The sequence below is a fragment of the Vulpes vulpes genome, chromosome 14 (genome assembly GCF_048418805.1).
Source record: "Vulpes vulpes isolate BD-2025 chromosome 14, VulVul3, whole genome shotgun sequence".
NCBI lineage: Eukaryota > Metazoa > Chordata > Mammalia > Carnivora > Canidae > Vulpes > Vulpes vulpes.
The window spans coordinates 42,846,084-42,871,714 of record NC_132793.1 but is presented as its reverse complement, the minus strand read 5'-3'; the positions used below and the strand labels follow the sequence as shown (position 1 = coordinate 42,871,714).

Below are 25,631 nucleotides of genomic sequence, written 5' to 3'. Positions count from 1 at the left end.
ACCAATGAAGTCAGTGGAAATACCTGTTGTCCACAGAAGCCAACAGGCTTACCTTCCGCAATGTACCAGCAGGGCCTACTGAAGACTTTCCTAGCTGTTTCTGTGTTGGTCTTCATCTCACTCCATGGAGTACACACGGAGCACCATCCATCCTCTTCCTACCAACAGTCCACTGGTGCAGACTTATCCTCTGTTGATTTATTTTATTTATTTTAAGAGTTTATTTATTCATGAGAGACGGACAGAGGCAAAGACATAGGCAGAGGAAGAAGCAGGCTTCTCATAGGGAGCCTGATGTGGTACTTGATCCCAGAACCCCGGGATCATGCCCTGAGCCAAAGACAGACGCTCAGTCACTGAGCCACCCAGGCATCCCTCTTCTGTTGATTTAAAGGCCTTGTCAACACTGGGGAATATATATCAGATATATCTCTTTTTTGCTGCCAGGATTAGAAACTATAGTAGCAGAAGTTTCTCCATTTACTCACTAGTACAGGTGCCTGTATTTCAGAAGAGAGGATTTTGTACTTTAAAATATTCTCTGATTTTTGTTAACAAGTGAAATAGTCTAAAGATATACAAAGAAGTGCATCATTTCCCCACCCAGCTCTATTTCTATTCTCCTGAAATAACTGATGATAGTGAATATCCTTCTATGTGTTTTTCTGCATGCACAGAAATATCCATATGTATTCACACATTTAGATTTGATTTTGTTTTGTTTTCTTTATTTTTTTAAGATTTATTTAAGAGAGAGAGTGCAGGTGCATGTGCACATAAGTGGAAGGGAGGAGCAGAGGGAGAGGGAGAGAGAGAATCTTAAGTAGATGACCTGTAGAGGGTGGACCCTGAGGCAGGGCTTGATCTCATGTCCCCGAGATCATGACCCAAGCTGAAACAAAGAGTCAGATGCTCAACAGACTGAGCCACCCAGATGCCTCAAGTTTTGTTTTGTTTTGTTTGTTAAACAAATGTATCCCACTGGCCATTTTTAAAGTTGAAAATTAATTTGAGCATCTCTCATTTCACCAGAACACATGGGCTCTCCTTTACCAAGAGATCATCAATTTCCTTTGGGCTCTAACTAGCACATATAGTATATCTCCAGATCTCTAGTCATACTGGGTTCCTAGAATCTGAGAGCCTTAGAGCTGGAATCCTCTTGAAGTCATTCCTGAAAAAGATCTGATAATTCACATGGCTGGGGCATTTACCTCCTTATAAGATCTCCCACCTCTCACAACAATGATATGGTGCTAAAGCCATTATACCCACAGCTCTGCATCAAGCAGAAAGTTAGCTTGGTAACTTACAAAATCCACTTTGAGATGAAGTTTGCAATGACCTATGACATTCTACCTCACTTAATTTCGTCAAAGCTTATCATTTGGGAGATTAGAAAATTGTTCTCATCTCCCAACTACTTTGTAAGGAAAAATTATATACTAATAACTAAGTTGGGTCCACTAAATTGCATAGAACTATTCAACTAGACCCATTACAAATTGATGAGGTAGCAAATGAGGGTATTGACCCTCTTATTTTTTTTATTTTTTTATTTTGAAAGATATTATCTACTTATTTTAGAGAGAGCTCTCTAGAGAGTGGATGAGGTGGGGGCAGAAGGAGAAGCAGACTCTCCACTGAGCAAGGAGCCTGATGGGGCCAGATTCCAGGACCCCAGGATCACAACCTGAACCAAAGGCAGATGCTCCATTGACTGAGCCACTCAGATGCCTGAGGGTATTGATTCTTAAAAAGGGGTCCTCGGCACAGATGTTTAGCATTCTCTTTAAGGTAGTCTGATAGGGACCTAGATCCCAAATCATCTATGAGTGTAGTGATTATGATATAAAATTATTTCTATCTGTGGGTCATGGTCTTCAAGGAAGTGAGCCATGACATGGTGTGAAAAAGTCACCAACAAAACCATTAGAAACACCTCTTGGCCAAGAAGGCTATGTTTATTGAACCTGAAGCTATAAGGTAGTCTGCCACTTTGACTGTCTTAATAGTATCTTAGAAGAGAGAAGGCAGGGAAGGATGTTTACAAGATTTTAGTGCTGCACTTGGGTGCAGCAGATTTTTTAAAAAGAGAGTTTGACAAGAGTGAACCCCACAAGGTGGCAATGTGTCCCTGTGGGTTCACTGGTTGTAATGAATGTACCATCCTGGTGTGGGATGTTAGTAGTGGGGAGGTTGTGTATGTGTGGGAACAGAAACTAAGTATATGAGAAATCCCTATAATTTCTGCTCAATTTCGATATAATCCTAAAATTGCTCTAAGAAATGAAGTTTATTAGTTAAAAAACTTTTAAAGGGAATTTGTAAGGCAGGATTGGGATAGGGTAGAGTTTGGATCAGGCAAAGTTATGCCATGCTAATTTAAAAAATAGTTTATTTAAATAAAAATGTTAATAGTTCATTTAAATAAAAATTTTAGCCACTGGGTGGCTCAGTCGTTTAAGCATCTGACTCTTGATTTTGGCTCAGATCATGATCTCAGGGTTGTGAGATCCAGCCCCACATCAGGCTCTGGCTGGGTGTGGAGTCTGCTTAAGATTCTCTCTCTCCCTCTGCCCCTGCCCCTGCTCACTCCCTCTCGAAATAAATAAATAAATAAATAAATAAATAAATAAATAAATAAATAAATAAGTTTTAATATACATGTACATAGTGAAATGATTACTACAGTCGAGCTAATTAATATATCCATCTTTGTATACTGGAAATTTGCAGGGAGTAGATTTTAGATGTTCTCACTGTACACACACACACACACACACACACACACACACACACAGAAATGTTAACCGTGTGGGGATATACTAATTTTGGATTGTGGGACCTATCAGAGTGAGCGTCGTGAGGTAAGCTGTTGGACTTAATAAGTAAGCAATATTACTGGTTTGCAGTCTTTCCAGAATATTTCCTACATCAACGTCTTTATTATTTTTTTAAATTTTATTTATTTATTCATGAGAGACAGAGAGAGAGAATGACAGAGGAAAAAGCAGGCTCCATGCAGGGAGCCCAATGTGGGACTTGATCCCGGGACCCCAGGATCACGCCCGAGCTGAAGGCAGGCACTAAACCGCTGAGCCACCCAGGGATCCCCCAGCTTTATTATTTTTGTTTGATATCAGTATTTTTTTTTTAACACAGGGACAGGGAATTTGATTCACTTCTCAATGAGTGTCTGAGTGTCACCAGATCTTTTCTGAGTCTTTAGGAAGACCACAACCCTAAATCTCACAGAAAAGCTCTGGCAATTGCAGATTATGCTACAGAGACTTTAAGGAACTTTGAAGAATGCTGGAACCAGGGATTGTCAGGACCCACTGAGATCAAGTCTCTGGTCCTCTGCCATTATGAATAGCAGTTAGTCGGCCATTTGCACGTTAGAAGATCTTGGAATTGCAAGAACTTGGAGGCTTCTGCTAGAGTGAAATTAACCAACCTTGAAAAGTCTGGGGACTTCATAGCCTACTTAGTGGCATTGGAACTAAAACCCTACAAGCTGGACTTTCTCTTGATCATCATCTTTGCCTGTATAGCTTCAGAACACATGATGTTAGTGTCAGAACACCTGGAAAACATAGGCACTGGAGTAGAAAGGAACCTTTGAGTGTCACTGATCATTGATAGTTTAAGGGGATAGTATCCTGATAGTGCAGAGTAGTCCAGCCACTTGACAGGTACTAGCAAACCTCTAATAGCTGAACTCTAGTTAGACTATTTTAATCTTTTTTCCCTTCTTCTTTTTTCCTTCTTTTCCTCCTTCCTTCCCTCCTTCCTCTTATCCTCAATTTCCTAACTTGGAAAGCTGCACTTAACCATTCATTTTTCTAAGACAGTCTTTTCATCTTTGCATTTCTGGGTGAGAAACTACAGAGCAAACCTAAATTCATTAACATGAAGTCCCATGGGCTGTTTACAAGATTACTCATAAACACATAGTTAAGCTTTTGCTAGTCTTGGGCTTTTCTGTTGATTGTTTGAGCCATGAGATGGAGAGTGGGAATGCTATCATGTTTCCCACATTGTGGGGAGGGGGAAACACAAAAAACTCACACAAAATTGATGCAGAATTTTCTGTTTGCCTTCCTGAGGCCAAATGAATACCCATTTTCAGTTCTATTTGGGTTTTGTTGCTTTTAAAACGATTTTCTGGGCAGCCCTGGTGGCCCAGTGGTTTAGCGCCACCTTCAGCCTGGGGTGTGATCCTGGAGACCCACATCGGGCTCCCTGCATGAAGCCTGCTTCTCCCTCTGCCTGTGTCTCTGCCTCTCTCTCTCTCTCTCTCTCTGTGTGTGTGTGTCATGAATAAATAAATAAAATCTTAAAAAAAAAAAGATTTTCCTTTGTCTGACATTCTTTATGTTGTAATAATTCCTAAGCCAATCCAATATCAAGGTCTGGGTGTTAAAATAGGGTCCATAGCTGGCTGATTGAAAAGACTGCTCGATGATTTCTTTGCACAGTTATTGGCTTAGAGAAAAATGTGTTTCTTATTCTTTGTTTCCAAGGAGAAAGTAGTCTGCCACACCTGTGGCACAGGGAATCCAGCTCACTTGAAATACTGTGTCACCTGTGAGGGGGCCCTGCCTTCATCACAGCAGGTAGGTAGACCACATGAACCAGACCTATACTTGGTGGCTGCTGAATGTCCAGTGTCAAATAATGAAGAAATGTAATTTGCAGAGGAGGAAAGAAGTGAAAGGTTGGAGAGAGACACAGAAAGCAACATTTCTAAATCTGGAGAGGACTTTATATATTCACCAACACAAAATTGTTTTCAAAGTCTTAACTCTAGGGGGGATTCTATAAAATAAGCAATTTCTTACAATATCATTTAATAACTTTGCATGGAAGGCTGGTAACAGCTGGTGGAGAAGTGGACCCTCTCATATTTCATTCATGGTCAAGTATGTCTTTACTGACTGTGCCATGTTGTTTTTTGAAATTGAGACAGTAGTGGATATGTTCTTAAGTTGATTTTACTACTCATCAGGGATGTAGTTGTTTCTGGGTCTCACCTATCAGCAGAATGGTTTCAGGAACAATTACAAAGTTGATTTTTCAGGATTTGATTTGTCTTTGAATGGTGTATCAGGGTTTGGATGTCACAATGAGAGTATATATAATTAAAGTGCCGTAGAAGTAACAATGCATATTCAGTCTGACACCTATGTCTATTCTTTATTTAGCAGCATTAATATGAATGGAATAAAATAACTTTTCTTTCTTTAAAGCAATGCTGTTTAAAAAAATCCACTTGGACAGTAGGTGCATTTTTTTTTTTTAAGATTTCATTGATTTATTTATCTTTGAGAGGTTGGGCATGAGCAGGGGGAGGGAGAAGGTGAGGGAAAGAGTTTCAAGAAGACTCTACACTAAGCATAGAGCCTGATGCAGGGCCTGATCTCACAACCCTGTGATCATGACCTCAGCTATAATGGAGAGTTGGATGCTTAACTGACTGAACTGCCCGTGTGCCCTGAACAATAGATGCATTTAAATAAAAGATCTGAAGGCTTTATATTTAGAAACCCAGGTCAGCAAGTTTTATATCAAAACCCTGTTGTAGCAGGAGGATACATTTGAAATTTAAGTCTGAAGCAAAAGTGTGCAAAGCATTTATCTCTTGATTTCCCCTAAGGAGTCTCTCGCTAATTGCACAGAAATGGGATAAGGGTAAGTATATACAAACAGAGATCTTCATTCTATCTTTCTGGATAGATGTATGTTTTAGAATAACAGAACAGTCCCTCGAGTAAAACAGGATATAGCTAGGCAAAAAAAAGTTGACCAAAATATCAGTCTTGGAGGAAAAATGGTCCTTAGAAAAACAGCTTCCCTGGTGACATTCTTAGTTTTGTATCTGGAATATGTGGCAGTTATCAATTGTATCAGTTATTCACTGATTAATTCATTCAGTAACTATTTGCGTGACTCCCATGTGCAAAGGTACAAGGTACTATATTGATGGGGGGAAAATGTGAAGTATAGTCCTTTCTCTTAAAGAAATCGGGATCTGGTGGAAAGTAAGAGAAAGAAGGGAAGCTGGTCTATGGAGCCTGCCCCTATGCTAAGCATCCCTCCATACTTAATTGCCCTGAAGCATCTGAACCCCACCTACAGACCTGTATAGGCTCTTGTATTGAAGAGGTTGCATGGATAAAGGGCAGGCTTTAGAATCAGATGGCCTGAGGTCAAATGTTGGATCTCACCTTCTCCATGCCTCAGTTTCCAACCTCTGTAAAACACAGGTGGTGATGGTGCCCATCTCACAGATCTGTCCTTTGGTTTGATGTGAGGTTAGAGGAGCAGTGCTCGGCACTATGTGTCTACACATAATAGGTGATCACATAGCAGTGATGAATACTCTAATCTTCCTTTATCTGATGAGAAAGTCTCTTCCTAGGCAGTAAGTAGCAGGAGCAGATTCTAATCCAGGCCTACCTAACAAAGTTTCAGAAATTCTCATGACACAATTCTCTCTCTCTCCCCAAAATAAAATTCTTTTCACATGTCAGGGATGGAAAATAAAAATTCACATTTCCAGGTGGAAACCAGAGCCCTAAAGGAAAGAAGATAAACCTCAATTGTGACACCTTAGGTAGAACTTAGGTCTGCTTACATTCTTTCTTTTATAAATATCGTTGTGGTAAATCAATGAAAGGATTGCTACCTTTGGTATTAAAGATACTGAGGAATATCAAGATGTGTGAGGCATCGACTTGCTGAATGTCTCTTCTTTATATTAATTTATTAGTTGGTGAAGCTCATCATAGTTTTACTACTATTTGGGGGCAAAAATTCCTTATTTCCAGGGCTTGCATTGATTTGGGGCTTTTTCCCCCTGGACTCAGAGGGGAATTGCAGAATATAGTATTGATCTGCCTATTGATAAATGCCATTGTGTTCATCAGCCCACGCACAGTGAAGATGAAGCCCCTTCTTCTCCCATTCAGAAAGGGGAGACCATTTCCTGCTCCAAGTATGGTCATAGGAATCGCCGGGAGGCTTACTTCTGTGACTCGTGTGGAGCCACGGTGGGTATTTTAAATCTGAGCTTTTTGGTACTGAGGTCTCACCACTACCCTAGAGAGAGCCAGGCTCCTCCTCTTCCCCCACCTTGCAGAAATCACTTCTTGGGGTTTGAATATTAGCACCTATTTACCTAAGAATCTGGAGACAGAGACAATTCTCTTAAATTAGGAAGGCGCTCATTGCTATTTTGCTTTGCATTTCTTTGAGGTTAAAGTTTTTCAAGCACTTGTTGACTCTTGACAGTTCTTCTTTTATGGATCATCTACTTGCTTTTTAAAAAAAGTTTTATTTATTTTAGTGAGAGAGAGAGAGAAAACATGAGAGTCGGGAGAGGGGCAGAGGGAGAGGGAATCCTCAAGCAGACTCCCTACTGAGCGTGGAGCCCAACATGGGGTTCGATCCCAGGACCCTAAGATTATGATCTGAGCTGAAACAAAGAACCAGATGCTTAACCATCTGAGCTGCCCAGGCACCCCTTACCTTTTCAATGAAACACTGAAAGTCATTTATTTGATCGTTGCATGTAAATAATACAACAGTTTTCATGTGAAGTGTTAAACTCCCTTCTCATCCCAGGCTCACAGAGCCTACCCCAGAAGCAGTTACTGTTACCTAGCGTGTAAGTGCTCTTTGAGCCATTCAGTGTGTTAATAAGTAAACTAGTAATTTCATACAAACGCTGATCCTGTTCTTTTCACCTAGAACCGTACCTCGTTAATAACCTCATTCTTAGTGCTCCATAATATACCACCGTCTGTATGTACTATGATACATTTGGGCCATCCCCTATTGCTGGACATTTAGGTTGTTTCCAGTTATTTTCTCTAAGACCACAATCCTGCAGGGAATGGTCTTAAATATACCTCTTTGTGTACTTGTCCATATGTAGAATAAGTTCTAGAAGGTAGACTTGCAGAGTCAGGGGTATAGGCGTATGTTATTTTGGTGGCTGGTGATCGTATGGTATGAGAATAATTTACGTGGGAAAATTAGGACTCTAATATTTATGAAAGTGTAAAAATATTTTCTGTCCTCTAGCTGGGCATTTCTGCTTGCTATTCTGTTTGCCCTAAATGTGGGGCCAGCAATCACCCATCTGCCCGATTCTGTGGTTCCTGTGGTATTTATGTAAAGTCCTTGGGAAGACTTAGCCTGGACAATAGCCTGGATCTAGCTGCTGGAGAACTTGGCCCTTTTGCTGAGGTGAGGCCTGCACTGTAGTAAGCACTGGTGCCAGGGAAAGACCTTAAAACCCTGAATTTGTTTACTCTGCCTTGTGGATCAAACCTGGGGAAAGAGCCAAAACACATAGACCTTTCACTTGGATTCTCGACGAGATGTGTACATAAATTCGATCAATTTAGGTTTTAAACACTTGAGTGATTTCTTCAGAATCCAAAGATTGATCTGTAGTAGACCGAGGTCTAATTGCATTTGCAAGACTAATAATATAAATAATGTAAATCAATATAATGTCACGAGGGAGAATTGGATTTATTTTTTTATTTTTTATTTTTTAAAGATTTTATTTATTCATTCATGAGAGACAGAGAGAGAGGCAGAGACACAGGCAGAGGGAGAAGCAGGCATCATACAGAGAACCTGACTTGGGACTTGATCCAGGGTCCCCAGGATCACACCCTGGGCTGCAGGCGGCGCCAAACCACTGCGCCACCAGGGCTGCCAGAGAATTGGATTTAAAATACATGATACAAACATACTTCTCGTGAATTTCATATGTGGCTTACCAGGAACTTTGCTCCTGATCTTTTATATTTTAGAAAACTTGTATCAGGCATAATAAATTGTTTTTGCCATTTATAAGAACAGCGCACAGTTTAAGGAAAATCTTAAAGGGTTATTTTCAGAAGGACTTAATCTCTAACCAGCTTGGTATTAACCTTTTATAAATTTCTCTAAGCTACATAAAACCTTTTCAGGTTTCTTTTTTAGTTGTTCATTAGAAGAATTTGAAGATTGATTTTTTTTTTTTTTTTTTAATGATAGTCACAGAGAAAGAGAGAGAGAGGCAGAGACATAGGCAGAGGGAGAAGCAGGCTCCATGCACCGGGAGCCCGATGTGGGATTTGATTCCGGGTCTCCAGGATCGCTCCCTGGGCCAAAGGCAGGCGCCAAACCACTGTGCCACCCAGGGATCCTGAAGATTGATAGTTATTAAAGAGGATGCACATGTACTCAGCAGCTGTGCATTCATTTTTAGGGGGCTTATAGCCCTTCTTAACCCAGACTGAGATTTATGGATCCTGAGACTGCAATAGCCCATGTAGAACCTTTGTGCAAATGAGACAGAGGGTTCTTTCCTCAAGACACTTGACTGAGATTTTTGGAAATTGATCATAATATACTAATTTTGTAAGAAAGACATTTTCTTTCATCTACCAGAAAAATTGTCCTAATGAATTTGCAAATATGTAATACCCACCATGTGAATGGTATTCCTTTAGAAGCAGTGATGTTGTGCAGTGTACAACCTATGTAACCTTACATGATGGTCCTCTCAAGTTCCCACATCCAGGCGCAGAAGCATCTCAGAGAAAATATTGGTGACCAGTGGTTGCATGTGGATGAACAGTAAAGTCTATGCTCCGTTGGATTGTAGAAGTGAGAGGTTAGATATCTTTCAGGCCTCAGGCAGCAAGACAGAGAATATCAGTTCAGTTGATTAGCTGAATTTGAGATAGTAAATGTCTGAGCAGATGAGGCTGGCTTTATGGATCAGACTGGGAGTTGCTGGGAGAGACAGAAGCAAGGAAGGTGAGGCAAGGGCTGAAAACCTCTTTTTAATTCAAAGTGCAGTTTCTTGGGGATATTTTTACTTCTGATAGAATTCCTTTCTATAAGTAATATGAAGAATTAATTAAATTATATTCCAGTATTTTATGTTTTCTGCCTTGCTTATAGCCCCAATCTGCCTCGCAGTCCCCAAGGGTTCCTTTATCCAGACCTAATGCTGGGACTTGGAAGAATGTGAGCACACAGACTACTGGACTGTTCTACCCATCTGGCACTCTGCTAGCCAAAAAGGAACTGGAAATGGCTTCTCAGAAGCAGAGGCAGGAGAAAATGAGTGACCATAAACCTCTCCTCACAGCCGTCAGCCCAGGAAGAGGTGAGGGAAAAGGTATACATTCTTGTCAGGGGGTATCTCCCTCTTTCTTTGAAAGAAAATTGCATTTTTTCTTCCTTCAGATTTATTTCTATACAGAAGAAGTAAATTCCACTGTTTTTCTTTAGGTAATTTTTCATTTGTATTATATAGCTCTTAAACTTTTACTATTCTGATGTTTTTATTTTTAAAAAAATTTTAGGGGCACCTGGGTGGCTCAGGGGTTGAGCATCTCTCAGGGAATGATCCCAGGGTCCTGGGATCAAGTCTCACATTGGGCTCCCCGCAGGGAGCCTGCTTCTCCCTCTATCTCTCCACCTCTCTCTGGGTGTCTCTCACGAATAAATAAATAAAATCTTTAAAAATAAAAATAAAAAATTTTTAAAGATTTTATTTATTTCAGAGAGTGGGGAGGGGCAGAGAGAGAAAGAGGGAGAATTCCAAGCTCCCCACTTGAAAGAGAGACTCCCCACTGAACATAGAGTCTGACGTGGGGCTCCGTTCCAGGACCCTGAGATCATGACCTGAGCCGAAAGCAAGAGTTGGCTGCTTAACCAGCTGAGCCACCCAGGTGCCCCAGGACTCTGATGTTTTGACTTATAGCTCCATTGTCTAGTCCGTACATCAAATAGCATGTATGGATTGCTACTCTTACAGTAGAAATGTTGTTAGTCTGTGTCATTATAGCTATCTGCCATTATCTTTTTTTTGTTGTTGTTTACCATTCTAAATTCACATAACAAAATTCACCATTTTAGCCATTTTAAAGTGTACAATTCAGTGATATTTAGTATATTAGGAGCAGTACAGAAGCATCATGACTCTACATCCAGAACATTTTCCATTACCCCAAAAGTAGACCCAGTATTCCTTTTGCAATCACTCCCCACATCTCCTCTCCCAGATGCCTGGCAACTGCGAATCTACTTTCTGTTTTTATGGATTTGCCTGCTCTAGACATTTCCTATATGTTTATCTCTTGCACATGAGAGACCAGAAATCCAGAGTTATGCAAAATCTCCCAAGTGTTAACTGGTAGCAATGAATGAATTCAAATGTGTTTCAAGCCCTGTGCAGACTGCGGAGGGGCACAAGGGAGTTTTCTGGAGTGATAGAAGTGTCCTTCATATTAATCAGGGTATATACACTTGCTGAAACTCAATCTGTACACTTAAAAGTTATATCTCAATATGGTTAATTTTATTTGTTAAAAGATTTTATTTATTATCTGAGAGAGAGAGGAAGAGATGGCAATAGCATGAGTGGTGGAGGAGAAGCAGAGGGAGAGGGAGAAGTAGACTCCCTGTTGAGCAGGGAGCCCTAAGGGCTTGATCCCAGGACTCTGAGATCATGACCTAGGCTGAAGGAAGACATTTAATTGACTGAGCCACCCAGGCACCTCTCAATATGGTTAATTTTAAAAGAATAAAAGAAAAAGACCCCAAGTGTGGCCATCAAAATATGTTATTTTGAGATTCTGTAATATTCTCTGGTTAATTATGTGTGGGAAAAAAAAACCCTGGGAACCAAAATGGAACTTATTCTGGTACATAGTTGAGTTTCAGTAAGTAAAAATTATCACAAAGTTTGGCAAAGGAAAATAACCTCTCTGAGAATGCATGTTGCACATGGGCATTTTTCTCTCTTGGCTTCAGAAGACTTATCCATGAGGATGGGTTTCTCTTTTTCTTTAGGATACTGGAGAAAACAGTTGGATCATATCTCTGCCCACCTCAGGTCTTATGCTCAGAACAACCCTGAATTCCGGGCCTTGATTGCAGAACCCAGAATGGGAAAGGTGGGTGAGCTCTGGATGGAATTTCCACACCAGAGAGTCCCATGAGATCAGGCTATAGTTCCCCTCCACTGAATTCATCTGAAACTGCACTTTACTTGGCTCTTTTCCCTTTCCTGTCCTGCTTTCCGCCTTGCTTACTGTCCTCCCCTGCAAGCAGCCTTAACAAATCACCTGCACATGAACCTTGTCTCAGAGTCTGCTTCTGGGTACCTGGCCTAAGATAGTAAATTGTGAACATTACATGCTTTTAGAGGCCCCATTCTATGGAGATTCTGGTGCTCAGAGCTAAAAAAAAAAAAAAAAAAAAAAAAAAAAAACCAGAAGAATTCAGCCTAGCCAAATGTCAATCCAGTCTATATTAGCAGCAATAGTAATCATAAGAGTTGCCATTTCACGATGCCCTCACTATATGCATTGTGTTCATCCATCTCAAGTGCTCATAACAAACCTACAAGGTAGGAATATTACCTTTGCAGCGTTTTTTTGTTTTTGTTTTTGTTTTTTTAATGGCCACAAATTCTTTGGTAGTCTTCCCTTTCAAAGAGTAGAGTCACTGTCTTCTCACCTCAAATGTGAATGGGCTTGTGGCAGGCAGTTGGGCTACGGGACTCCCCAGGTGTGGTCCTGTGAGACTGCACTGCTTCCTCTCTTATTTGGCAGGCTCCCCTCCAAAGCTCCTTCTTGGAGCCCAGCCCCCCTGCCATGAGAAGCCTAAGCCCCATGGAATGGCCCAGGTATGAGCACCCCTCTGCAGCCATTAGCTGAACCCAGTCCTTGAGTCATCCTGGCTCAGGAGCCAGGCAGATGAGTAATGGAAGTCCAGGTCATTCCAGCTTCCAATCATGCAGCTAGCTGTAGCCATTTGAGTTTTCCCAGGTAAGGTGTCAGACACGTGGATCAAAGATAGTTTATCCCTGCTATGCCCTGTTGGAAACCATGAACTTGATAAAATGGTTGTTGTTTAGTGCTGCTAAGTTTAGGGTGGTTTTTTTATGCTGCAGTAGATAATCAGAACAAGCCTTATTTGGCACCCAGGGAAACTGGCTCAGAGAAGTTTGGTGACCTGCCCAGGACTGCACTGATGAGTCTCGGGGGATTTACAATTTGAAGCGGGTCTGTCAGCCCCTGGGTTCCATGCTCTTTTTCTAGCATTACAAGTCATTATAAAGAGCTCTGTGAGAGGACCTCTTCCATATGTCATGACACTAGAAGGAAACTTTGAAAATCACCGTTTGATCCTCTGCCACCAAATAGGCCAACACTGAAGCTATTTCATTGTCAAGTATTGCTCAGTTTCCTTTGATAATCTATTTTGGTGGTTTATTCATTCTTTGCCCTAATCCAGGCATCTGCAAACTATGGCATGTGGGGCAAATCAGGCCTGCCACCCAGTTTTGTAAATCAAGTTTTATTAGATTTACTTCTTGTCCATAACTGCTTTCGTGCTACAATGGCAATGACCATAAAAATCCCAAAAAACTAAGATATTTACTATCTGATCCTTAAAGTATTTGCTGACCTCTGTTTGATAGAAATTTCCTCTTGATACTTACAAAGAAAGCTGCTCAACTGTGATACTTGGCCTTGTTTTGGCCCCTCAGGACACCTGGGTGATGACATCCAGCCAGATGGCTTGATTAAACTTAAAGTGTGTCTCTCTCTCTCTTTTTTTTTTTTTTTTTTTTTTTTTTATGATAGTCATACAGAGAAAGAGAGAGAGGCAGAGACACAGGCAGAGGGAGAAGCAGGCTCCATGCAGGGAGTCCGACACGGGACTCGATCCCGGGTCTCCAGGATCGCGCCCTGGGCCAAAGGCAGGCGCCAAACCGCTGCGCCACCCAGGGATCCCAAAGTGTGTCTCTTTAGAGTATTAATTTGGGTCTTTCTTACCCAGTTTGGCAGTCTCTACTCTTTGATGGGAATGTTAATTTAATTCATTTTCAATTAATGGAATTATAGAGTTGGCTGAATTTGTGTCTACTATTTTGCTGTTCGTACTCTGTTTCACTTAGTTTTTGTTCCTTTGTTTCTTTTTTCTTGCCTTCTTTTGAGTTCATTAAATATTTGATTAATTTTGCAGTTTAACACCTCAAGATTAACACCTCAAGATTTCTTGGCTGTTGCTCAGGACATTAAGTCCCATGTGCGTGTTTGTGAATTCTCTCTAATACTTTTTTAAAAGCTTATCTCTGCTACTGTCCACGAAGATGGCTATGAAGTTAGCATCCGGCTGAATTATATTCAAGTATCAAACAAGGTGAGTAAAACCTTTAGCAGCTGTTCATTTAAAAATTGACTGAACTAGTAAATTGTAGCTTATACTATATCAAAGTGCTTCTGTGTGTAGTCCCAAGAAGGCATAAATTCCAAATGTTATAAAACTTGACTAAAGGCCAGCAATATCAGAAAAAGAATAACTGCACTAAAGCTCAGAGAAGCCAGGTTTCAGGCACATAAAGGTGTAATAAGAACAGGAACTACTACCTACTCTGTGGGTCCACTGGTTCTCAGGCTTATTTATGCTCACTGAAGTCTGAGTATAGGTGAAAGACTGACAAAAATCCTTTCCTGTGTGTATTTTCACCTATTTGCCTATAAGAAATAAACCAAACTTTGTGGTTCTGTCTCCCTCAATCTACCCTCTTCTATGATGACTGGAACTTTGCTACAGTGCCTGTAGTGTGTGACAACATTAATTGATTCATACCAGTAGCTTTAGTTTCATTGGACAAGAAGGCAGAATATATAAAAGAATGAGTGGTTGAGAAGATGGGTACAGAAGGCAAGGAAAAGCATGGGGACTACCATTTTTCAGGCCCCAGCTGTGTGCCCAGCAGGGGGCTAGCAGTGTCTTTAAAATTAGGACAGACACACGAGCACTGCCTAACTCAGAGGCTGGGAAACTGAGGTACACTGACACACGTGAAAGTGTTTTGAAGTCAGGTAAAGCATTAAAGGCCATGTTTTTGGTTGTGTGGCTAGGCAGAATGTGGGTCAGGGAAGTGCTTGAGGAGAAGGGGAGTAAGGCACATGAGACAAGGCAGGGGGAGGGGCTGAGTGGTCGTACATAAGGTCTAGCTTTAGCCTGATCCATGAGGAGCCCTGAAGGTGCATCACACCACCAGGTTGTCTCAGTTGAGGCAAGAAAAGGAGGGACGTAACCTCTAGAGCAAGATGGCACCCATCTGTGGAGGCAGTTGGCCAGCTGTGAGGTGTTAGCAGCCAACCCAGAAGCTGGGAGGTGTTGCTAATCAGTTAGGGGAACGGGGTGGGCACTGAGAGCATCTCCAACATGCTATCTATCAGATAGAAGTAGAGTAATAATCCCCAGGTTTATTGTATTTTTTCTCAGCCTGTGTGTTCTAGTGTTAGGCAGCAGTAGGTGATTCCCTGCGGCAAGAGAGGCAGCCATGTGAGGGTGGCGGCAGGATGTCACACTGTGGGATCAGTCCAGGTGGATAAAGAATTCCAGGTCTGGACTGTGGATCACCTATCCTAATTGTATAGGCCTCCATTTTACCTCGTTTCACTTTCACAACATCCCTTTCAGGTCTACTATGTCCACTTTACAGGTGAAGAAACTGAGGTACAGAGAAATTTAGCCACCTTCTTCCAGGGTCGCTAAGCTAATGAGTGATACAACCAGGATTCAAACTCAGTAGCCTGAGCTTCTCCATCTTGCCACCCTAATTCCAAGATATGGAGGGTTTTAAGCAGGAGGAGAATGCTATTACTTATAAATTGTAGAAAGATGACTGGAGCAGCCAACTGGAAGGTAGGCTGGCAGGAACCGGTTGGGAATGGAGTCAGTCTGGTGTCTGGAGGGGGGCTGTGGCTATAATGACAGAAAGGAGGAGCCAGACCGAGGAGCCACTTAAGAGGCATAACACACAGAACATCACAGTGAGGGGAGGTAGGTGTCGGGAAGGATGTCTGGGTTTGGGCTTGACTGTGTAAATAGAGCAGCCCTTAATGAAGAGAGGAACAGGTTATCAGAGAGAGTATTTCTTCTGTGGGGACGCAGATGCTTCATCATTCATGCTGCTTACACTTTTTTTGCCCAGAACCTTTACCTCAGCAAGCCGGTGGATTTCAGCAACCACTTTCTGAGCGGTGTCACCGAGGATGGTGATGGGCCATTTGGCAGCAGGTCCAGCTTGGGTGAGTTATACTCTCACAGTAATTTTAAGATGATAGACCAGAAACACACTGACCTGGCAAGGATGGCAGGCAGTTGCTTGAAATTTGCCAGCCCAACCACGCATCTTACTTTAATGTTCCAGTCATTTTACTCTTCTGGCATCTCTGAAGATAGGAGTGAGATTTTTTAATTCTTTCACACACCTTGGGAAGAGAAGTTGTGGGGAGTGTTCTTTTGGGCCTAAAAACTATAGTCCCCTTATATTCCCCGCCTTCCCACTCATCCTCTGGCCCTGCCTGGACTGAGATAAGTGGCTCTGGGAGTCCTTGTGAGATTTGATCCCATAGACACTTCTTTTAAAGCCATTCTATTCTTCTGACCTCTTGAGGGGCATGCTAGTAAGATAGTTCTTTATATGTGGGGAGTGGTAGGGGGGCATCGTCTTAGTCCTTGACTCTATCATTTCAGTAAGTGACTACAGCCAGAGCACCTCAGATACCATTGAAAAAGTCAAGAGGACAAAGAATTTCAAGACCAAAAAATTTCAAGAAAAGGAGCAGCTCACAGTATGTATACTCCTTTGTCCTTTTTAGGCTTGTCTGTTTAATGTTTTACTTTGAGATTTTTTATTTTATTTTACTTTATTTTATTCTATTCTATTCTACTTTTTTTAAAGTAGGCTCCACACCCAACATGGTGCTTGAACTCACAACCCTGAGATCAAGAGCTGCATGCTCTCCTGACTGAGCCAGCCAGGTGGCCCTACTTTGAGATTTTTTAAATGGAAGAATACTTTTTCATTTTCTGTTCCTTTTTTATAAGTATATTTTTATTTTATGGAATCCTTTAAAATATGTCAAGATTATGAATTAGAATTATTTTAAAGTTCTTGTTAGTTTCCCAAATCACCTCTGTTTCTTCTGAGGTCAGTTCTGTCTGTCCATCTTTTTCTGTCATGTTTTTGGTTGGTCTCAAGTATGTGATGATCCTTGGTTGCCAGGTCATGTTGACAAGTGAAGGGCTAGTTTGAGTAGCACCAGTGCCTGCCATGGGTGTTCAGGCTTCAGCTTTCTGAGGGGGTGGATGGGAATCTGTGTGGCAGACCTCCTTGGAGGGTTTTTGGGCAGAGGACAGGAGAAAGCCTTGGGGTTCTCTTAGTTGCCTTTCCTCTGGAGGTGGTGATTGTGCTGTGAAGAGCTCTAGGGTGTTTCATTCCTGGATGGAGCTGTCTTCCTTACTCTCTTTCCCTGTGTCTGTCACAGAGGTCTGGGCTCTGCCCTTCTTGCACCCAGTTCTCCCCAGTAGAAGACTTTGTTAGGCAAATCATGAACTCTGGAAAAGAGTTATCAGGGTTTAAGCAGAGAGCACAGGAGGGAGAGGAGGACACCACTTAACAACAAAGCCCTTTCATAGAATGCTCATGAATCCAGCCTGTGTCCAACACCAGCCTTCCATGTGGATTAACTGAGCTGCAGGGCTCCCTGGAGGGAACATACTTCTATCTCTGGCATCTTTGGCTGGTTTTTCTTTGCTTTGTTTTCCCTTTCAGTCAGATTCCAGCTACTTTCAGTCTTTGGAATTCTTCACAATTCCCGATTCACTGCTGGCATCCTTCCAGAGTTTCCCACAGCTGTTAAGAGTTTTGTTTTTCAAAAATATAGACCACGAACATTTTTAACTGGACCTTTGGAGAAAGAGACAGTGGGTATGCTTGTTCAGCCCCCACCTTGCCTTTCAGTTGGTTCTCTTCAGCTGCAGTAGGAAGGACAGATGTTCTTAGCAACAAGCCCAAAGCCTAGATCTCCTCTGAGGTGGAGATGGGTACATGTGGGTTCTCTCCTCCACCTTCAGTAAAGCCAGACCCGCAGTGCACCCCTGGAGGTGCGCACACTGGCACCCAGTTTGTATCAAGATTTCTCCAAAGATGGGTCATTTATTACCTCATCTTGTTTTTTTCCCAACCATATGCTTTGCATGTCATAAACACCAATTACTTTGGGAAGGAGACCTTAGAATTACATTAGCCTATATTGCTTATGATTCCTTGTACTCTTGGCCTTCTCCAAAGTATTGTCAATGAGTATAAGAGAAGTATACAGTTGCATAAACTTTAACAGTTTTGGAGACTCCACCCACTTATTCTGTATGTGACTCAAATCTCCCATTGCTGTGTGCTTTTATTTTCTCATTTGTATTTAAAGGATAAATATCAGACGAATAATAACAGCATTCAGTGGTTCACTCATTCAGTGGTTCACTCATTCAGTGGTTATTTGGAGCACACATATACCAAGCACAGTTCTTGGTAATGAAAATAAATCATGAACAAAAGCTATAAAGATCTCAGACCTCTTGAGGTTGACATTCAAGTGCCTTCTGGTATAGTTCTCCATATGGAGTGGAATTAAGAACAAGTGTGCCCCCTAAGACTCCCTGAGGATTCACTATTAGAGTACCTTGTTCCAAGCTAATCACTCTAGAGTAGGGGGCAGAAGGGACATGGCCTGAATCCAGGATCTTTTTTTGGAAGTCTCACAGGCCTTGACCTATGTCCTCATCCTAATGGCTCTCCAGAGAGCCAGGAGGAGGTAGATATATTATTTTTACTTTGCAGACAGGAAAATGGGAGTCCTGGGATTACCCCAAGTCACCCTCAGGTCCAGTGGCAGAAGCATACTAAAAGTAGTGTCTCCTGCCTTCCAGATGGCCTCTTCAGCCTTGCAGCAACAAGAATTTACAATCCTTTATGCATAAAGAAAGATTATATATAAAGGGGAATTTCATCACATTTTGAAAATAGAGCATATAATAAATTATTCAGATTTCTGATGATAGGTGAGAGCTTTTTTCCCCCAGACAAAAGTTGACTACCAATTTACTCATGCTTCATTCAGGTGAGCACATTTTCTGAACAGTTATACTTTGACTGATTCTGAACACTTCATAAAGTGTGCAGAATAAATTTTAGGATTCACCTGGTTGCTTTTAGGAAAAGCATATATTCATATATATAAATATATACATATATTTATGACTATATATAGTAATAAATAGTAATAAAACTAGTGTGGGGTTTCTGGGGTGGTGAGGTTTCTCATTGCATCCCTGTCTTAATAAATATAAACCATGTCAGTGTAGTATCCTTACCCAAGACAAGGTTTGAGAGACCAGCAAGATTTACATTAGCTGGGTTTATTAGTGCTGATGGCTTTTGAAAACCATGCACATGCACACATGCACAAGCTCACAGTTACCTGTCCCTGGGGCTCAGAACTCAACCTCGGAGAGGAAATATTTGCCTGGAGTGTTGAGTCCAGGCAGGGGGCACAGTAATATTTTGTGGTGATGGAATTGACCTTGTTGTATAATCCTGCAGCCTGAAAACAGGCTCCTGCTGAAGGAAGTCGGACCCACAGGGGAAGGGAGAGTCTCTGTGATTGAACAGCTGCTGGATGAGGTCAGTGCAACTCCAAAAACAAGTCTCTCTGAGGATTTCAGCCTCTTGGTGCACCTCTGTCTCTTTCAGATGGGAGTCTTGCTCCGTATTGTGATAACCACGGTGCCATTTCATTTAAAACTGCCTGGAAGTGGAGTTAATGGCCAGTTAAGAACTTGACATTAATGGTTATTGGTTGCCAGTTTTTATAGCAAAGGAAAAAGTCATATGAGCCCAAATAATGTGCATAAAGGTGGACAGAATCCCTGGTGTGTGACTCTGTGTGACCTTCCTGTTTCCTAAAGTAGTCAGGCTCTGGGTGCCTACCCCTCCTGATAAGGGGAGCAGGAGTGGCTTGCGGCTCGGTCTGTTACCGGTTAGATCTTGGGTGTCCTGATTCTCTTCTCTTGTGACTGAAAGCACTTTAGTTCTGCCAGGCATGTTTGTTATGCATCGTAGGATGGCAGTTGGATGCTGCTGAGAGCAGGGTTTCGTGGCAAGTTCGTCCTTCTTATGCTGCAGGGAGCAGATCCTAACTGCAGGGATGGCGAAGAGCGACCCGTTATAATCGTGGCTGTTGTGAATAAGCACCATGAAGTGATTCCAGTTCTCGTGCAGAGAGGAGCAGACACCGAGCAGCAGTGGGGCCTGTAAGTAAGATCCAGTGGAAGGAGAACCCAGGTGTGGTGTCACGGCCAGCGGCCAGCAGCCAGTGGCCACTGTGGGGCTCTGCTGGAGCAGAGTCAATCCACGCACATGCCCCCCTCAATTTGAACCACTCAGGAGCCATTTTAACCCATTTTGACCTTAATAAGAGACTTAACTGCCTCTACTTTCCCCATTTGGGCAAGACACAGAGAGCGGCAAAGACATAGGCAGAGGGAGAAGCAGGCTCCCTGTGGGGAGCCTGATGTAAGACTGGATCCCAGGACCCCGGGATCACTTCCTGAGCTGAAGGCAGATGCCCAACCACTGAGCTACCCAGGTGCCCTAAACAAACTTTTAAATGGACTATTGAATTGCCAAGTTTATTGTAGCACTTATAAATGATGATACATTTTGTTAACTCAGGAGTTTACACTGTTGCGGGCCAGGCAGGTCCTACTTCGCCCTTGGGATGGTAAGTAACATTTTCATCATGGTCTGAACTGTTGAGATCACTAAGAGAGGAGTGGGCCCAGTGTATTCCCTGTGGAAATGTACCCATAAAGTTACTGCAGAAAGAAAACCTTACCAATTGTCTCTGGATGCTCACACACTGGGGATGACCCTGCACATCTGAGTTCCCTACACGATCTGGTGCCTTGGTTTCCCCAGCTGTGAAGCAGGATGGACAGATCCAGGTCCCCTCCATGCTTCTGTCACTTCCCTAGTGTTGGGGCTGTCCTGCCTCTCTACCTCTCCCAGCTTTGTAGTTCTATTGTTTTTTTGCAAATTACTTTGGAAATGTGGGGTGGGGAGTTCCTTGAGAACAGGCTCCACTTGTTAACCGCTTATATGGGGCCAACCAAGTTGCCAAACTGGAAGTTCTCTGGCGGTGCTGCAGCAGGGCCATCTGACACTGCTACCCCTGACCTATTACTGAGACCAGATTGAGGCCTGTTAGAGATCCCACTGCTGAGTACGTCAAGCTGGCACACGGGGCCAAAGTTAAAGAGCTTTGCTTCTATTTTCCTCTGTCTCAAAATGTCTGCTAGTGTTTTTATCCAAAATATATCCCTGTTAATTTTTCTATGTGCACTTTTATGTTTCTGCCCAACAGGACAGCGTATCAGGTAGTCACAATCCCTTTTTTAGTTTTATTTTATAGCAGAATGTTTGGTACATTTGGTGTACATATCTGGTGGCTGGAATTTACTTGCTCACCTTTTCTTAGGGTTCACATTGTGAGCTTCTCCATTTATCCTACACTTGGGTTATCATTATTCATGAAGATAACACCACCTTGTTTTGCATTAAGGTATACTTTATATTTGTACGATTCAGACAAGCTTTTCTTGAAGCACTTTATGTATAATGTGTGTGGCTGATACAAAATCTCTTGAGCAGATTTTGACTCACATCAAAATCTTATGTATGTTGTGTCCTAGCCTTATGAAAAGTCCAGCTGAAAGGACGAAACTACTCTGGACATGGAACAGATTACCTGTTTTTCCTTGGTGTTCCTCAGTTTCCATTCTTCTTTACCATTCTATAAATTGACATTTATCCACATGTGATCTCAATCCATCTTTACTAAGTCTAATTCAGTGGTTGTACCATCTGTCTGAATGGTGTGTAATAGCCCGATGTCACTCCCACTGCATTAGCATAGTTAGCAAAATTTAGCTCACATGGAGGGGGAGGGAGGAAAGCTAGACCAGAAGCCCTCCCTCAAAATAGAGCATAGAGATCTCTTCTTCCATTTTAGTTTATGCCAATAGAAGAAAGCAGATTTTTCCACCAAGAGCCAACTCTGCTAAATCTGCTTTATATTTGTTAGTTCACAGTGTTTAGACCTGGTCAGCCTGGCCTCTACCCCCGGCTGGACCTCTATAGATCTAGGAATATGACCTCAGGGCTCCATCCATCTTATAGCTGTTGAGGCACAAGCCATCCAGAGATCTGGCTTTCCTACAAAAGAGGTTCAGTGAATTGATCCTTAGCAAATAAGGATTTAAAAAGTGTCCCCCCACCCTAGCTTGTTTGATTAGTGGAGAGAAGCAGCCTAGGTGGTCTCTATACACAAAACTTCTACACAAGGAAACTCTATAGAAGGAAACTTCCCAGTAGCTTGGCAGGTAGCAGAAAGCCCCACCCTAGTGTTCCTGTTTCCATTGTTTGCATCTTTCTTTTTTTTTTTTTTAATTTTAATTTATTTATGTATTATAGTCACAGAGAGAGAGAGAGAGAGGCAGAGACACAGGCAGAGGGAGAAGCAGGCTCCATGCACCGGGAGCCTGATGTGGGATTCGATCCCGGGTCTCCAGGATCGCACCCTGGGCCAGAGGCAGGCGCTAAACCGCTGCGCCACCCAGGGATCCCTGTTTGCATCTTTCCTACCAGAATACACTCATATTCAACACAAAGGGATGGCTAAGGAGAAGTACACATCCTCCACCAAAACTGATTCCTCTTATCAACAGATTTCAGAAACATAGATTCAAAGTCTTACTAGGAGAAGGGCAAAGAGAAGTGCCGTTTGCTTTTGGACAACAGCTACTCTCCTTCATTAGCAATTTCAAACATTTTTTCTCTTAGTTCTGTCCCAGTAGCCAGGAGGGGTGAATGTAACTATCAGTCTGCTTCTTAGGGTTCAACTGTGGAGATTAATTCTAGTAGGTACTCCACGATTCACAAAAAGCAGATGTACCTTCATCCAACATGATACTTAGATTTAAGTAGTTTGTTCATTCATAGTAGAATTTCTTTAAAATACAAATTTGCAGAACACCACAATGTATCTGCTGTGCAAAACACATTCTAGAAGGTCTGGTAATAGAATACCAAGCTACTCAGAAGAACAGATTCATAGGTATCACCTCTGCTCCGAAGCAGAAGAGGGTGTCCCATCTAGTGCCCTTGCCATGTTAGAGTCATGTTGTTTGAGGGGCAGCGTACAAAATTAGAGTTGGCAGTCACAATTTGTTACTTCCCCAACTGAACTGTGGTTACACAGAAAAATCTAGCCTCTCCCCACCTCATAAATAGAATGTGTGCTCTGCTCTCAGTTTAGAGGAAGTTATGAAGGAAGACTATACATCTACTCAGGAGATGTGGTAACCCCGTGAATACATATACGTTCCAATGGCAAATGCCTAATAGAGACCCAAGGAACTTGAGGAGTGAAATGACAAACAGTTGTGCCACCAGGGAGAAAGGAAAGACAAAAGACAAGGAAGGGTTGATGTCACTGGTGTGACTTTGTCCGTGTGCCCATAGCATCCTATATTACAAAAGCTTTAGCAGGATGATTTCCGCCCCCCTCCCCAAACAGGCTCCAGAATACAGCTCTTCATGAAGCAGCTCTGCTTGGCCTAGCAGGAAGGGAGTGCGTCACTGCTTTACTGAGGTATGTTCCTGACGGTTGGGGGAGACTTCTGAGGCCACAGTGGTCCCCTAGCCAACCTGTGATGATTACAGAAGGCCCTAGTTCCTGAACAACTAACCCTGTGAATGGAGGCCACCATGCCACCGTAGGTCCCCAGCACTGAATGGTTTTAAAAGCACAATGAAAATGTTGCCCTCCCACCAACACACTTGGTTGTAGGACTTTGATGCAGTGGAAGCCAATGTTGGCAATTGAATGTGTTGAAATCACAGAGCCCCTCTAAGGGTCTCAGGGCAGAGCCACCCGTGAGAGTGGGGTCATGGGGGAAGGTCTCTTGGGGACAGGTTTAGGAAGGTGGGGCCAGGAGGCTCCCAGAATGGCCTCTGTGTCATGGAGGAACCAGGCCATCAGGTTCAAGTGCCTGAGTCTTCTATTCATGCCCGTTACCTTGGCAGATGCAATGCAAGCATCCAAAAGAAGAACACGAATGGCCAGACGGCGTATGACCTGGCTTTGAAAATGGGAGATGATGTCATCACCTCGCTCTTTGCTGCTAAGCTCGGCCTGGACTATTCTTAGACCCAAGGGCCTGCACAGGACCTAATTGCAAGAAACCATCCAGTTCTGGCTGTTCTTTCTTTCTTTCTGAGATGTGTATTTGCAGTTTGATAATTAAGGTTGAGAGGAACTCATATATATATTTTTTCAATATGACACTGTATGCCACCATGTATGCATTTCCCAGTATACTGTGGATAGTAACGAATTTAATGTTTATTTGTTTTTTTAAGGGTTTGTTGCTGCTTATTTTAGAATTTTCTTTTATTTTTCAGGGGGTGCCTGGGTGGCACAGTCAGTTAAGCTGCTGACTCTTGGTTTGGGGTCAGGTTGTGATCTTAGGATCCGGAGATTGAGCCCTGTGTCAAGCTCCACACTCAGTGTAGAGTCTACTTAAAATATTCTCCCTCTCCTCTGCCTCTCTCCCTGCACTCGTGCGAGCGTGTGCACTCTCTCTCTCTCAAATAAATAAGTAAATCTTTAAAAATTTTTGAAAAATAAATTTTTCAGTAGACAATAATTGCACATGGCTCAAAGCTAAAAAGTATGAAATGTTATGTAGTAAAAACTCTGCCATCCTTGTCCCACAGCCACCCACATCCCCTCCTCAGAGGCACCAACGATACCAGTGTCATCTGTGTCTTTCCAGAAATAGTATAGGATTATATAAGCACATGTATATAATATATGCATCTGTACATATAGGGTATACATAAAATACAAACATAGATAACGGATATATTCTTTACCCTCTTTAAGACAAGTACTAGCAAACCACACACTCATCCGATGTGTTGCATCTTGTTCTTTTCCTTAATGTATCTCGTAGGTGGTTCCAAATTAGTACCTAAAGATTAAGTTTATTTTAAAAATGTTGTCTCTGATGTTGAGTTCATCAATATTCCTACTGTTGTGGTTTGTTCTTTGGTTGACAAACAAGCTTTGATTTCGCCATCTGCAGGAATGTGTAATTTTGACTTCTTTTTTCAGAGTGTTATTTCAGTCCTCGGGTGATAATGTTGTGATCGTGGAGTCCCTAAATAGATTCTGTTAAAGTATGTTGATAGAATATTTATTAATTTAGAATGATGAATTCAGCACAATAAATAACAGGCTTCATTGAGTGACTGCTGTCATCACTACCTGCCCTTCCTTCCCCGAGTGGGTGACTGTCTGTGAGAGGACAGGCGCAGAGTCACTGGAAGCGAGGCCCCCATGTGGGGTTGTGTGGCACTGGCTGTCCCCTGTCATACTTGGCCATCTGTGTTGTGGGGCAGCTACAAGGTAACCAGTGTCCTGAGAAAAATGGGATGGGACCAGGTGGTTTGGTGTCAGGGGTGGTTTGTACTGCATCAGCTCAGCCAGTACAAAATGACCTTCCCCAGACTCCTCTGCCTTCATGGTTTGATTTAGGGCTGGCTACAGAAGTGACTATACAAGGTTCCAGATTTCAAAGATGGAAGTGAAGCTGCAGCCATCACACTA

The 25,631-nt window shown here is 42.3% G+C and overlaps 1 protein-coding gene across 21 annotated transcripts in view; it reads left to right on the top strand.

The window, feature by feature from the left end:
• Positions 1-25,270, top strand: part of DZANK1 (double zinc ribbon and ankyrin repeat domains 1) — a 66,696-nt gene extending 41,426 nt beyond the window's left edge. For 5 of the 21 annotated variants that reach the window (XM_072736477.1, XM_072736481.1, XM_026002349.2 and 2 more), the window contains 12 exons: positions 4,530-4,622; positions 6,936-7,058; positions 8,095-8,259; positions 9,979-10,186; positions 11,878-11,981; positions 14,164-14,238; positions 16,046-16,142; positions 16,591-16,688; positions 19,499-19,579; positions 20,081-20,208; positions 23,535-23,609; positions 24,044-25,270. In XM_072736477.1, the coding sequence (XP_072592578.1) occupies positions 4,530-4,622; positions 6,936-7,058; positions 8,095-8,259; positions 9,979-10,186; positions 11,878-11,981; positions 14,164-14,238; positions 16,046-16,142; positions 16,591-16,688; positions 19,499-19,579; positions 20,081-20,208; positions 23,535-23,609; positions 24,044-24,167 (1,371 nt within the window). In that variant the 3' untranslated portion in view covers positions 24,168-25,270. Of the gene's footprint in view, positions 1-4,529; positions 4,623-6,935; positions 7,059-8,094; positions 8,260-9,978; positions 10,199-11,877; positions 11,982-14,163; positions 14,239-16,045; positions 16,143-16,590; positions 16,689-19,498; positions 19,580-20,080; positions 20,209-23,534; positions 23,610-24,043 lie in introns of all 21 variants that reach the window. The other 16 variants (XM_072736478.1, XM_072736483.1, XM_072736479.1 and 13 more) reach the window with 7 other exon arrangements.
• The last annotated feature ends 361 nt before the right edge of the window (positions 25,271-25,631 follow it).